The sequence below is a fragment of the Polyergus mexicanus genome, unplaced genomic scaffold (genome assembly GCF_030449975.1).
Source record: "Polyergus mexicanus isolate NDT 795.1 unplaced genomic scaffold, iyPolMexi1.0 SCAF_14, whole genome shotgun sequence".
NCBI lineage: Eukaryota > Metazoa > Arthropoda > Insecta > Hymenoptera > Formicidae > Polyergus > Polyergus mexicanus.
The window spans coordinates 165,626-180,776 of NW_027223334.1; the positions used below are offsets into that span (position 1 = coordinate 165,626).

General features: G+C 33.2%; 1 protein-coding gene and 1 long non-coding RNA gene across 8 annotated transcripts in view; one reads left to right on the top strand and one right to left on the bottom strand.

Annotated features, from left to right (window-relative positions):
• Positions 1–15,151, bottom strand: part of LOC138939641 (uncharacterized) — an 86,051-nt gene that overhangs the window by 835 nt on the left and 70,065 nt on the right. The window lies entirely within an intron of this gene.
• Positions 1–15,151, top strand: part of Wake (wide awake) — a 69,777-nt gene that overhangs the window by 552 nt on the left and 54,074 nt on the right. For 4 of the 7 annotated variants that reach the window (XM_070307626.1, XM_070307631.1, XM_070307633.1 and 1 more), the window contains exon 2: positions 10,167–10,303. In XM_070307626.1, coding sequence (XP_070163727.1) covers positions 10,167–10,303 — 137 coding nt within the window. Of the gene's footprint in view, positions 1–104; positions 977–10,166; positions 10,304–15,151 lie in introns of those variants that run through there. The other 3 variants (XM_070307628.1, XM_070307630.1, XM_070307627.1) reach the window with 3 other exon arrangements.

Genomic DNA, 15,151 nt, shown 5'->3' on the forward strand with positions numbered 1-15,151 from the left:
AAAAAAGTAAACAAAAAAAAAAAAAAAAAAAAAATTTGGAAATTCAACTGTTACTTTTTTTTTTCTTTCCTAGAAAATAAATGGAGAAAATAAAACGAAAATAATGGTGCAACGGAATAATGAGTTATCATTATTCGAGTAGGTAGTTTTGCGTGAAAGATTCTGGATTTTTTATGATAATAAAAAGAAAGAAAAAAAGAAAAACAAAAAGGTTTTCTCTCCTCGATTAGAGTATCCATCTTTGCGAAAGTGTCGAAGTAAAAATGTGATTATTTGAGGGGGTGGAGGGAGGGGATGAAGAAATCTTACCATTACTAAATTAGCGAGCAAAGAGAGAAATCTTGGTTTGTATACATTATTAAAATTCTATAACAATTCAGCGGAGAATTGAGGCAATCTTCTTTACGCGGAGAAATAAAAATGAGGGTGATGAATGGTAGTGTGTGGGAGTGGCAATCTCTGGATTATTCAAGAGGCGAAAAGACGTTTGTTTTCGTATGTATGTAGCAGAATATTGCGGTGAAAGTTCAATGAGAGAGGTGGACGAGTGATCGCGATGCAGGGTGAAGAAGGTAATAGCGTCTGATGCGCAGCTTGAGAGAAGGCGCAGAATATGGGAAATAAAATCTTGCCGCATTATTCGAGCTCTACGGAAGAAAGTTAGTTCGTCTTCCATATTTTCCATGCTGATCCTTGCGGCAGTGTGAAATTTTCAATTTGAGACGCGCGAGAGAATTTCATTCTTATCTACTGAATAAAAATGAAATAATTAACTCAAAATTACATAATTTTGACAAGTTGTGGCACCTCTTCTTTTCTCTTTCTCGCTAAAAATTTACATTAAATCTCCGATATCTGGGAGAAATATTGGACTCTTGTCTGTTACCCGCTATCGAAGAAAACTTGTGGTCGGATAGTCGGATTCACATCGATCGAATCCGTGGACAGATTCGTGCGCGCAGGATCCTCATTCGCAGTAAGAATTTTCATTCTCTTTCTTCATTACATCCATGTAATCTGTTCTATCGCATTGCAATAAAATGAATAGAGTATTAATTCACATTAAGTCTTGCGTATCTGCCCCTATGTGGTTATATATAATTATATACGAAAAAAAATTTACAAATATATATAATGTCGTAACTTTGATACTACTTTATTTCTTTATTGCTTGTAATACTATAAGCATTATATATATTATATATTTTCTCATGTAAAATTATTAAGAGATGACATGATTTTTATGGAATGTTACAATATATATAAATATTATGACGCTACGTCTTTAATTAAATAATTATTAATAAAAGCTAGTTATGAATTCAAGAATAAAAGAAATTAATTAGAATAAAAAAAAAAAACGACATGAAAGAAAGAATAAGAAGCTTTATATAAGAAGCTTTACGTGAATACATTTCATTCTACGTTATAGCAAAGTATATAAACGAACACTTGTAATACGCGTATGATTATACATTGCTATAGATATCATGCTTATAATTATAGTGATCAATAGCGCGTACGTATTACGTAAATATCTGTCCCCGCTCTGTAACTTGCTTACGGATAGCATGAATAACGATGTAAATTATGTAAATTTGGCATAATAATTATATTTTAGGTATATTTTAGCAGAACATAATGTCGGTAACAATTCGATTATTTTTATCGCGTATAAGAAGAATTATTTCATCGGATGAAAAAATGCGACTATTCTTCACGCAGTTGAGATGTTGTTTGTAAAGATGCTTGCGCGCGCGCGCGCTCTATATATGTGTGTTTGAACACATTACCATCCAATTTCTTTTTCTTTTTCATCTCGCATTGTTCACTGAGAACCCCCACTTTACGGTAATATAAATCGCACTTAGTTCAATATTCACTGACGCGAGAATCTAGGATTGCCCCATCGAGAGCTTTCGTGTTTTATCGTGCTACGTCTCTTTTTCGCGGAGACTTTTTCGCAATCTTTAAATTTAATAATAAAAATAACAGCAAAGAAAGAGAGAAAATATTGCACATATATATATATATATATATTGCTTCGGCACAAAGAGCGTTATTGATATAACTACAATACATCAATATCTTAACTCTATTTGTATACATTGAAATCGAAGAAACGAAGTAATTTTTTATTAAGATTTAATTAACAAGAGATTAATGAATTTCTTATCCGTTAAAAAAATTGATCTTTTTAATGGGAATGGCATGTGTTGGGAAAGAGCATTGCGATAATTTTTTACGGACTTTTTAATTCCGCGTTTCTCTTGAAATATCCTATCTTATTTTATCTATCATCATCTTCGATAGATTAGGAGAAATTGTATGAATAATTCAAGAAAACTTAACACAATGCTGATCGTTTGTCTATGATCAAAATAAAAAAAAGAAAGAAGCTGAGATCTTCTAAATATCATTGCTATAGGAAGCGTGAATCAAGATTATGTCGAGAGGGCTTTTAAGCTTTTCAGTTTTTCTTCTTCTCCTCTCACAAAGTTTCTCGATTTGTTATTACGGCTCTTTTATCCTTTACCATGTCGGAAACTATCTGGCGTTTTCTTCTTTCGGGTACTTTTCGTTTTTATCTTTTATTCTTCTCGATTGATCGTCACCTGCAATTAAATCTCATTTTATTTCTCGGACTAATTCCCAATATTATCGTCATCTCAATCGTACAATTTTTATCATGGCTCAAGAAAATTCGTATAAAATGAATTGTTTGCTATGTACGATAATATAACATTTCTCTATTTTTATAATTATTTATATTAGATCCATTTTTTATCGTGACGTTACAAACATATATATTTCAGAGTAATTGATTTTGTCATATCGTCAATCCGCATTTTAATTAAATCTGTTTAATTACATAATCCGATACGTTATAAATTAATAATAAATAATTTTATTTCCTACTTAGGAAACGATGTAAAGTAATACCAGGATTTAAATGATTATATTCCTATATAGGACTTGCAAAAAACATGAAACATTTAAAATAGATTGAATTTATACTTAAAGATTGTAAATCGCATACAGATATGATTTATATGATATAATTAAAAGTAATTGTCAAACTTTTTTTTTTAAGTTTTTTTCTATGGAATCTCTACATATATTTTCAAACTCTCTCTCTCTCTCTCTCTCTCTCTCTCTCTATCCCTCTAGAAAAAAACAAACTACACTTTAAGAGTTTACACTGTATATGTATCGCTTTCATAACGATATCGATCAAAATACAATTGTAATAACAAAAATAATAACTAACGAAATAAACGAGGAGTAGAGAGAGAGCAACGTTATTAAATAAACAGTTAAGTAAAAGTAAAATACATTTTTTGGCCGATTCGCTGAATAAAGAATATGGCCATCTGTAATTTGTCCGCTAAAGCATTGAGTTTTATTGCTAATAATTACATAAATAAGGAATAAAGTAGCTGCGTTAGAAACAGTCCTTGAAAGCCGATCATTTGATTCAGTGTGAATTAGCCAGTAAATATCGAAATGCAATTTTAATACGCTTACGCGTGTATAATAATTTTGATCCGGTAACCGAATCAATGGAATTTTATCGAGTCATTCGCATTACGCGGGCTTAATCGGATTTGTCATTAGTGAACAGAATAATAGTCCTTGTATATTATTCCTCAACGGAATCATTTAATCGCGCTTAAGCAATCAAAAATATTAATATCGTTTATAGAATAAATATGAATAGTGAACGAATATTATATTACGCGCTCGAATTATTAATTAAACGCTCACCTATTCTTTTCTTGATTTAATATTAAAGTAAATTATAAGAAAAATATAATCTTTGACTTTTAAATACAGAAAAATTATTCTTTCGTTATATATTTCTTAAAATGATTCTTACATACTATTTCGTGACCCTCGAGCTTGATTTTTCTCATGATTCCTCAATCGCAATTGACAATGATCAAAGTTTACGGTCCAAAGGGATATTTCTCCATCTCATAAGCATGTTACCGATATGTAACACTGAATCTCCGCGCGCTATGTCCTGTGCCAAGGATTCCATTAATTTCCATCCAAGTTCCTCGCAGCGGTCGTTGAAACAGTTGTCCTAAATAGTTTCCGAGATTTGCAATGTTCGACGAAACTGCATCCAACGATCCAAATGCATCGTCGCATCAGGTGCTTGGCTATTATATATATATATTACATTTCCCAAATAGTTTTTGTACATGTGACAAATTTATAAATGTCATTCAACACGACTGCGTACAGAGTTATGCACAGATTTAAAGTTGTATGTCGGCAGAATAATAGGAATCTTATTCGCGTACGCTTGTCACATGAATTATTGTAGTAAATCCTCTAATAATTTAAATGCTGCAAGATTACATGATTCTGACGAATAATCCCTTTAAATCCCTTTGTGTTGCCTCATTATACAGTTGTTTACGTTTCAAATGGCCGCGACGGAATATCCAACGGAATCTTTCGCGAACGTTAGAGCTAGACAAATCCCTGTAAATCAGGCTCTGTTTGCAGCAGTCACTCACCCAAAGTAATCCACACCTTCTGACTCGGCAATCAAGCTGGATAGATATTGCCTTGCTAAATGAAATGTCGACAAAAATTTGTCGAAAGTGTCTCGCGGATTATCGCAGATTTTTCTGGATGTTAAATTCTCTGCGAGAGATTACGGTTTTATTTTTATAATAAGCGATAAAAAATATCCATTTTTTTAATGATGAAAAAAGAACTCCTTGACACGAGTAGAGCGCGTGTAGTCGTCAGAATTTGTTAAAAATATTGCGACAGATTTTCCAGTACAAATTACCATCGTTCATGTAATGTATAACAAATATTAAAATATAAAGTAAAATCTTAATTTCAATTATCTAAAAGATTAATAATATAAAGTGACACAATGTATCATAGATTGTATCACAGAGTCACGAAATTTATAATAATTTATAAGATTATGTTTGCAGTCTAGGCAATAAAAAAAATTGCGCCGATATATTTTTGCGAAACAATCTATAAAATGTCACGTTCAAGGGGATGTCGATTAAGTATATTTTTCAATCGCGTCGCATTAGATTAAATCAAACGGCTTTAACAATCTTGTCTCATTTCGATTTCAGTGCGATCACCGCACGATACAATCGTCCCGATCGTACACTTGATCGCACACGCGGTTGCATGCTTATCCGCATTGTTTACGGTACGCATTTTCATGAAATTGTGTCACGTAGTGCGTCATTAACTGGAATCCTACGCACATTCCATCGGTCCCTTCCGCCTTCCAGGAAATTGCATTTTTCTCCTGGGAAGCTGGGCACAAGTTTTCACGATGCACCAACAAACGTGGTTTGCAGCATTTTTTTCTCGTTGCTTTTAATGCTCTCATAAAACGATGCGCGAATTCGAGATTCTCGTTGTTGGGATTTACACGACATGGGAAAGACGATAGAAAAAAGAAATGTATATTTTTCCTCCAAAAGAGAATGTCAATGTCACAAATATATATATTAGGTGTACAACTTTGTTTCCGCCGTTTTTTTCCGAAACTCAAGGCTTTATTGTAAAAAACTGGTTATACATTTATGATTCAAAGTATTGTCCATCGCTGGCCACTACTTTCTCCCTCTTTTTGACTTTGACTCGAGTCTTCATTAAGTAATGCCTCCAATTCTGCATCTTCGAAAACCTTCTCTCTTCCACCGCTATGCCGGTCTTCGACGTGAAAATCATCGTTCTTGAAGCGTCGAAACCACTCACGACACGTTCTTTCACTAATAGCGGCTTCACCGTCAGCATTTGAGAGCATTCGATGAGCCTCAGCCGCAGATTTCTTCATATTGAAGCGGAAAATTAAAACCTTCCGCAAATGACGAGAATTTGGCTCGTAAAGTGACATTTTCAATCGAGAATAACTTTATGACGCGGACACAAATCGACTAATGTTTCTATGGGGTTACGTTGACAGATGCCCAAGTTTATCGCGTGACGTCTATGATCTATTTATTTCGACCACTACTTACCGCTAAAGCCATGTATAGGAAAACGGCGGAAGCAAAGTTGTACACTTAATATATATATATATATATATATATATATATATATATATATATATCCATACACGCGCAATTTCTAATGCAACTTTTTAAAACGATAATTCGTAAAACTTTGCGAAAGAAAGGCCTTCTAATGATCATTACGATGACAAAATAAGCTTACGTCAATTGTTGGAAAAATTACGTAATATATCATTTAAGAATAAAATAACATATATTGTATTAGTAAATACGCTATAGTAAACTTTGCGAAAATCTCATATAAATATTAAAAATAAACACGCTCTATGTATTATATAAAATTAAGTAATTATATACGTATTCGAGGAATCAGAGATGCAATATATCCCTCGTAAAATAAGCATATTTATTTTTAGAAAATTTTCTCTTAAATATATCCGCAATGCCATTTCTCATCTTGAATCCAACGTGACATTTTCAATGTCGTGTCAATAAATATCGTGTTCGTCGTTAGGAGGCATTCAAAAGTGCGATAAAATTACGACTTTTATGATTGAAACTTTATTAAAACTGTGGCAAATTGCGAGAATGTTTCTTTATGAGACTTAAAACAGTTTGTTCTATCCTCCCTACCTGTCTCTTTTTCTCTCATCCCTCTCTATATCAACCTAATAACGCGCAGATATAGATAGACATCTCGTATCTTTAGGCAATGCCAGCAGCTAACTCATCATTGCCGGCTAATCTCTTGAACCAAGTTCGTAATCAATGTGTTTCAGAGTTTGGTCGTACTTATTATCAGATAATAAATCCCATCCTACTTACATCGAGATATATATATATAGAGAGTTTCTTATTAACATTTTGTATAATATCCTGTATCCGTGTTTTCTTTTTATTCCTTTGTATTGTTGCTAAATTACAGAGGTATTTGTCGGGAAATATCGTAGGTAATATAATATTTCCCAAAGTTGCTCAATATCACGTCTACGTCAACAGTGCAGGAAGGTAAAGAAAGAGGAGTTTTCAACGCAAATAATTGTTAGCGTAGTGAAACATGCACCAAACAACATTTTCTGGCTGTCGAGGTTCATCAAATGGCCGAGCGTCAACCGAAAACTAAACGAAATCGAAAATCCAGGCGAGCTAGACAGCTATTAGTTGATCGTAAGGTCAATCGTTGCCGAGATTGAATGCTGATTGACTTCGTTTCGAGATGCTGCGTTTCTCTCTCGCGTTCTATTTGCGCTCGACCCTAATGATTTTGCGTCAGTAAAGCGCGATATTAAAAATGTAAATTTCTAATTTCAAATTCCATGATTTAACATGGATAGAGAGAATCATCGTTCTTTCTTTCAATTATGCATTTTTTCCACACACACACACACACACACACACTGTATAGATTACTATAGATAAATTACATATTATTCAATCGATGTATATATAGGCTTATTTTAAACGTGTTTTATTATTTATTGAGAAATGTAACACACAGATAAAAAGACAATAATATGATTAATGATTATAATCTTGATAAGAGAAAATATATAAAATTTATTCAAGACACGTTATATACATGACTGTTGTTAACTAAGACCTCATTTATAATGCAATTTTTCTTTAGCTCCAATAATTCTCGTCATCCGTATCGCATTTCTGATGAAAGTAAAAGAACAATAAGAATAAGAATGGAAGCTCTTTCATCTAAAAATATTAAAATTTATCTCGTAATTGTCGTAAATTTAGAAAAGAGGTTTTTATACACCGAAAGGACCTTCAATATTTTCATAATTTTATTACTAGAAGTTCTGTTTGATCGTTGTTATGCTTGTGTTTGTTATCATCACTGCCATCCCATATAGCGAACAATAAGCCGTATTCGAGAGCGCGCATAATTCTTGATAAATCGATAAAACTCGAATATACGTTCCTAGTTGCGGGCGAATTGAATAAACGAACAAAAGCATTTTTTCTCCGTATTCGTCGCTCGATGATTTCAAATGACGCGAAATTTTACGTGGTTATGTTCCTGATCTTTTTCTCATCCGCGACCGTAATGACGCGGTATATTCCGTAATGACTAGAAAATGAAGCTCGTTTAACTCATCGTGTCTAAACAAACAACGATTGTATTATCGCGGATGAACTTTTTCTTCAAACTTCCGCAACATTTCAACAAATATGCAAATATTTTTAGATTAGATTTAATTTTATACACGCGTATTCGTTACGTTGAGATAAATTTGATAAGAAAACGCAATTTATATAGTAAAAAATTTGCATAAAACTATCAAACCGCAATTTATATTCAAACCGTCCCGTTGCGATAATCGAGATAACGATGTTTTTCGACACATTTACCTTTTTTAAATGACATAAATTTTTGAAACCGATATATAAGATGCCAACGATAATAAACTGCGCCTCTGTAACATGTCGAAGAAATACGGAACCTCGTCCTGACCTCAATTCTCAAAAAAAAGCCAAGGAGTCAGAACATCAATCATTGTCCGCAAGCTATATCTTCTTGTCGATACTATATCAAGTATACAAGTGTATACAGCTCGATTTATTTCGACCTACACCCCCAAGTTATCCATCTAAAATTATATACAAATGTAAATGTGCTAATATAAGGATGCGTTTAAAATATTTACCATTATTGGACAGTAAGCAGGATAGCAGAATAAATCTTTACAATGTGCAATGTTAACGTCCATATCGGAAAATCTCGTAACGCCGATACGAAAGCTAATATTAGAAATTCTTCAATAGGATAAATAGGACTTAAAGTCGCGACATTCCGATATATTATTTGTGTCATTGTTTGCGGTAAAAATGTAAAAGCGATCTTGTTGTGCGTCAGTAGACAGCAGAAATCGTATCGATGTGTAAGAACAATATATATATATATATATATATTTTTTTTTTATACTTTTCATAATGTTTTCTCTAAAACACAAGGTGAAAACCATTTTTCAATTATAAATAATAAAATTATTCCTTCTTTTTAAATTAATTGTTCATCGTTATATGACATTTTGATTGCGACGAGAGTTGACGTCGTGCGAGACAAAATAGTAACGTTATACATATATAAACTCTTTGTATATTAATATTAATTTAACGAATAATCGATACAGTACTAGTCACACGTTTATAATTTCCAACTAAATGCAAATTTTGTCTAATTTTAATGCGGTTATGCATGTGTTGTAATATAAGGGCAGCTTTGAGCATGAGAGCTTGTTACGTATCTACCTAATCAATCCACTTTGATCCAGTGAGAGATCGATGAATCGCAACGGATCCTGTAATAGAATTTAGCCCTTTCAGCTCGTGAAACGAGCTTATATAACGGATCCAAATTTGTTCAACTTAATACCAAGGAAATGTGAATTATATCAATGACGGTAATAAACAATATGCGCGCACGATGCTCTTTCGTTCGTTAGAATTCTCCTATAGAAAATAAATCATACAATACTCGCGCCAGCTCGATTAAATTAAAGGGACTTGCGTCACGTTTGACAAACAAGGATTCTCTTACTTGTAAAAAATATATTTTCCGATAACAATATAGCGTTCTAACACGTTATTGCGATATATTTCGGAATGGAATTTAAACGATTAAATATCACGCTATTCCGCGTGAATTACGATAAAATTGCGCGACTTGACTGATTCCTTTAACTCGGCAAACTCGAAGAGTCGGCACGTCCCTAATCGAATTAGGTGATGTGTGCGGCGAAGCGCGTTAACGCGGACAAATAGATGGATTACTGGAACGAATAGTGGCAGCTGGAAGCTAACAGGCTCAAATAATTCTGAATTTAATGCTGAAATGTTCAGTGATCGAGAGATACAGGACCGATAATTGATCCGTGCGTTTACCCGTGAGATTTAGCTGTGCGAGCTGCGCATCATTACGATTGAATATATTTTTACATCCGATGAAACGGCGAGATAATCGAAATCAAAGAGATCGGCTTACTTGTTTGACTTTGCGAAAATATTCTCTCTCTTTGCCGAAAAATTCTCTTTCCACTATATACGATCTGAAATAATTTTACGAGCTAGCAATCACATCGAGACACTCTCTTTATGAATTGTAGAAATTACGAATTATTTATTGTATTATGTCTACAGGTGTTGGGAGGATTAGGACGCAGGATGTCGAGCGGCGACAAGGCTTCACCAGGCCTAACCATCGATCGTGCCGCTTTTTTGCTTCTGCGAGTAAAGAAAGCTTTCAAAAAGAAAAAGCAGCAGCGAAAAGAGAAAAGGTGAGTGGTTGGCCCGTTAATTTAGCCTAATCGGCCGACGGCTTTCGCTTTTCAATGAGAGAAAAGCGGTAAAATCTTGGATGGAAAGCATGGAAAATTGCTTCCAAACCGGATTTTTTTTTTTTAACTGGACTCGAAGCTACCTCATTCAACACATCAATTTGACATGATGATGATGCACGACATAAAGAATTCGTTGACACGATTCGCAAAATTAATTCTTATTTTTACACGAGCTTTTATTCTTATTACTCTCTCTCTTTTGCCTTGAAATTAATTTTGATACATTGCCTTTACACTCTTTAATCCCAGTTAGTGATTACACGATGCATCTTTAATGCAAAATTGAATTATGCATAATCTGTTGACCTCCGAGGCATCAAATATAATTTATAGATTAAGCTATGCATCTCGGAATGAAAAGGATAACGCTGATTATTTAATTTATAGAAAGTTTTTATAGAAGCGCAAGCATATCGTTCGCTGATGAATATATTATATTATATTATTGCTAATTGTAAAAAAAAAAAAAAAAAAAAAACTTGCTGTGTCCCCGTAGGTGTAAACGATCGTTTCAAAAGATTTGCATAATTTCTGAACATTCCGTATACATAGATACATTCTTCAAATGGTTTTATCAATTAAACTTTATTTTATTCTTACTCTCGAGATTGATAAACGATCTTTTCCGCAACGCAATTCGATTGACGACAGATTGATTTAACTCCAGCTTATCGAACAACTCGCCAAAGTCTCGGTTTATCATTCATAATCTCTTTGCACAAGCATTGCGAATTGTTCCGACATTTAATCACGAAATTAACGAACACTTTACGTGCGAAACAACAGTTTCATTTCGTCCGCGACATTAATTATCTATGACAGCTTTGAATATTCATAAAGCAGCTACTCGAATATATTTAAGTACATGCGTTAAGAGCTCCAGGCAGCATCTCGTCTTCCGTTTATATCGATGGTAATTCTCGATCGTGTTTATTTATTAAATAATATCCACCGATTTTATATTTATCTCATTCATGGAATCGCGATTCTTACAATACATTAAAATATTATCGTTGTATATATTTTTATTGCAACGAAATTATTTCAATAATTCTACCTTATTTCTCCATTATTTCATAAATCAAAAAGACAGACAAATTTAACTTTGGCACATTCGACTAATAATTTCCTCGCTAATTTAAACTTCAAAATGTAATTGACGAAGGAAAGACGGTCGAATAATTAATTTTAGTCTCGAAACAGTTTCTTGGAATTAGGTAATTCGTCGATATTCGTCCTCAGTGACCTAGGCATTATGAATTTCTGATAATTACTATTAAAGCGCAATTGCACATTTAGTATGTGCGACAATTGCAGCAAGTTACAACAACTCAAACGTATCACGTATTGAGACAGATGTGTATTTATATTTTCGACGAAGTCGTGCCGCGACTGCAGCTCGTTTCAGGAAAATATGCAAATACATCTATTAATTCCGACTACGATAGTAGACAGCAGTCAATTAAATCCAATCAGCAGTCGATGTAATCTAATAAGGCTTACGTTAAACTGGATTTTACTGGTTTACATTAAAGTTTTCCCGAGTCTTCCAATTCACACGCAGATCAAAAGGTTTTTCGTTACCAGCATACTCTCTTTATCTCGTTCGGACAGTGATGAAGCATCTCCTCGAATTTCTCGGATCATTTTATCACTGGTGCGTGAAAAACGGATTCTCCAACGTGTCGCTTTTAAACATATTGTATCATGTCGATTGTACAATATTTGGCGAGAAATGTAAGTATTATAAAGCAGCGGAATAATAATCTCGAATAAATACCAGAAATCTTTACTATTACTCGTAATAATACTATTGTCATGTCATCATAATTTATATACCGTACGAGTAGCGTAAAATTCATGATATGCGATATCTATCACGATTATCTTACCTATTTGGATTATTCAAAGGTCAAAATATGCTATTCTATTCTTTCTTCTTAATATGTGTACGCGCGCATTTCTAACATCGAAAAATAACGGAAAGAAAAGTGCGGCAAAAGCATAATAAAAGCAACGCGATGAAGATCGTAAAGATAAAGGACAGCAGCTCTTTCGTGCTTGCTCTCAGACTTCACATTTTTCTCAAGGAGATTTTACCAAGCATGGCGTGGGTGAAAATAGATCGAAGGTAATATAGTACGTATTATACGAGGCTCGCAAACTCTATATAAATCGGATACGTGAAGCAAATGAGTGATATAATTGACAAAGAATATATAACGAAGCTTTGCCTGTATTTTTTCAATTTAATGATTTAAGAACATGAAAAATAAAAAATAAAAAATTATATATATTAAAATGGATATTTATGTGCGCTGTTTTCTATTCTCCAAATTGGATGATTTTTTTAATACGTCTACGTCTCGTTTCAGAAATTATCCAAGTCACTTGTGATTATCTTAGTCTGTCGGTACTCGGAGTAAATTGTCCCGAGTTTGCGAACCCTATGCAGGGTAAACTATGTTACTTTCGCTCGTACATGTACGGTTATACGCGTAATTACGGGGGTAGCTGGAAATTATCTTGATAAATTCAACCAACTCTGAGGATAGTATGCAAATTGACAGACTATTTGCCGAAGAAATAAGCAATCACCCGGAAATCATTTACCACCGCCGCCGTCTATTAAGTATACATTTCTTGCAACGTTGTACTTTCATTTGGTTGCATACACAACAAGAGTTTCAGCTTCCTCTCCAATATTCATTTTTAATACTTCACGCTACTTACAATTAGTAAAATTTCTTTGAATTTTTCCTACTACTATGAGAAAAATATGCTTGCGCATTTGTGTAAATAGCTAAACAGTGCTTTCCGCGCGACACGTTTACAAAGATAATAATGCTTCTTTTTCTGTGATTGTTACGATGTTTTTTTTTTTTCAGTCGTATCATATTAAACATTGCTGTGACAAATTTTGAAAATTTCAGTGCATGCGTATATCTGTATTATGTAGAGCGTAATAATTATGCAAATATTCTTACAGTGGACACAGCATGACTGTCTATGTAGAAGTTTACTCGTCAAGTTTCAGTAACCTAGGTGACGCGAAATAGCGTTGAACTCTGTTAAAAAATTCGGAATAACGTTAGCGAGTAAACGTTTGCACATTTCATTTACCTACATTTCAAGATTAATGACTACCTTTTTGCTTTGACTCAACGTGACTCGCTCTTCGCCCATCATTTTATTTCCTAATGGATATTTCCTGCGAAATCGAGATTAGGTCAGACGTAAAATGTCAAAGAATATTCATAAAAAAAAAAGAAAAAAATTATTTATATTATGTAATATACATCTATCTTTTTTATGAAAAAAAAAAAACTTTTTATCTAGCACTAAAAAAGATAAAATATGTTTATATTATATACAAGCATACTCTCTCAACGTAATTTAAAGTAATACGAAAAGAAAATGATGATAAAAATTATCCAGAAAGATTTGTCAGAAAATATCGTATATGTATACACGTATAACCGATGTATTTCTTTTTTTTTCTCTCTTTCTTTGTTCCTTTAATTTATAAGAGAAACTAATCTTTCAAATAGCCATAGTATTACGTATTGGTTCACATTACTCTTCAAAAGCATTGCACTTTTTGTCGACGTTAAAGCTTTTTTAGCCTACTTAATCCCCATTTTCCAATACTACGAGTATTCTCGATAGATTCTACATGATAAGGTGTAGCGGAAAATTATATTTCACCTCGCGAATATTCTTTTATTGATTTTTATATGTATCACTGACCGGCCGCAATTTGCTCACACAGCTGACTATGAGTAACTTTTGTACGATATCATGATTTATCGTTTTGAATTAATGCACCTTTGAAATACAACAAAACATTTTTCTAATATATTATAGATGCGAGCTTTAAATAAAATTCTTTTAATTTCATATCGTTAATGAAAATATTGTCCGCACTGTTAAACATTTATACAAACAAAACATTCTGTCAAAAGCATTCCATCGCGTATGACCAAATAAATATCAAGTTATACTAATGAGCAGGATCATAAGTACCTACTTTAAATGCAAATTAATGTCATGCGATTGATTAATTCTCGCAGTATAAATCACAATAATATGTGTTATGTGATATTGTGTAGTTAAGCGTTACATCAATCGTATTGTGGTATCATTGTCTAAACACCTACACAAAGAGTAATACCAATTACGATCGAGTAACGAGCGCAAGCACACGCATATACGTTTACAGAATATTTACGCATGAGATGCCAGATTGTCACGTGTTGTCAAATGTTAATTTGTACAAAGGGTAGTAGTAACATTAATCGCGTTTCTGTTCCAAGTAGCCGCAAGATATATTGTTAGTTCTTGATCTATTGCCTGTTTAAGAGTTTTCAAATTTTATGGGATGGATGGAGCAATCATCTCAGCAGAGAAAGGTTTCAAATAAAGTCCCGTGTAAATTTCTCGCATAAAAAAATGTAACGGATAAAAACGCAAGAGATAAAAAGACAAGAATTATAATTGCAATTAAGAAATAAATTTATTATTTTATTCTCTGCGATGGATGCATTCTTAGTCCAACGGTGAGTTTGAAAGACCGATTTTTCGCCCAAACAAACAATCGTACAGAAAATTGCGTGTTAAAATTGACAAAACATATTAATTTTATTTGGAAGCAAATATAAAATTACGGTTACCTCAGGTTGAGGTTGAGTATTTTTTTTTTAATTAAAAGGTCGATTATATCTCGCTGATATTTGTCGTGTGTGTGTGTGTGCATGATGATAATTTAGAAAATTTTATTTGACT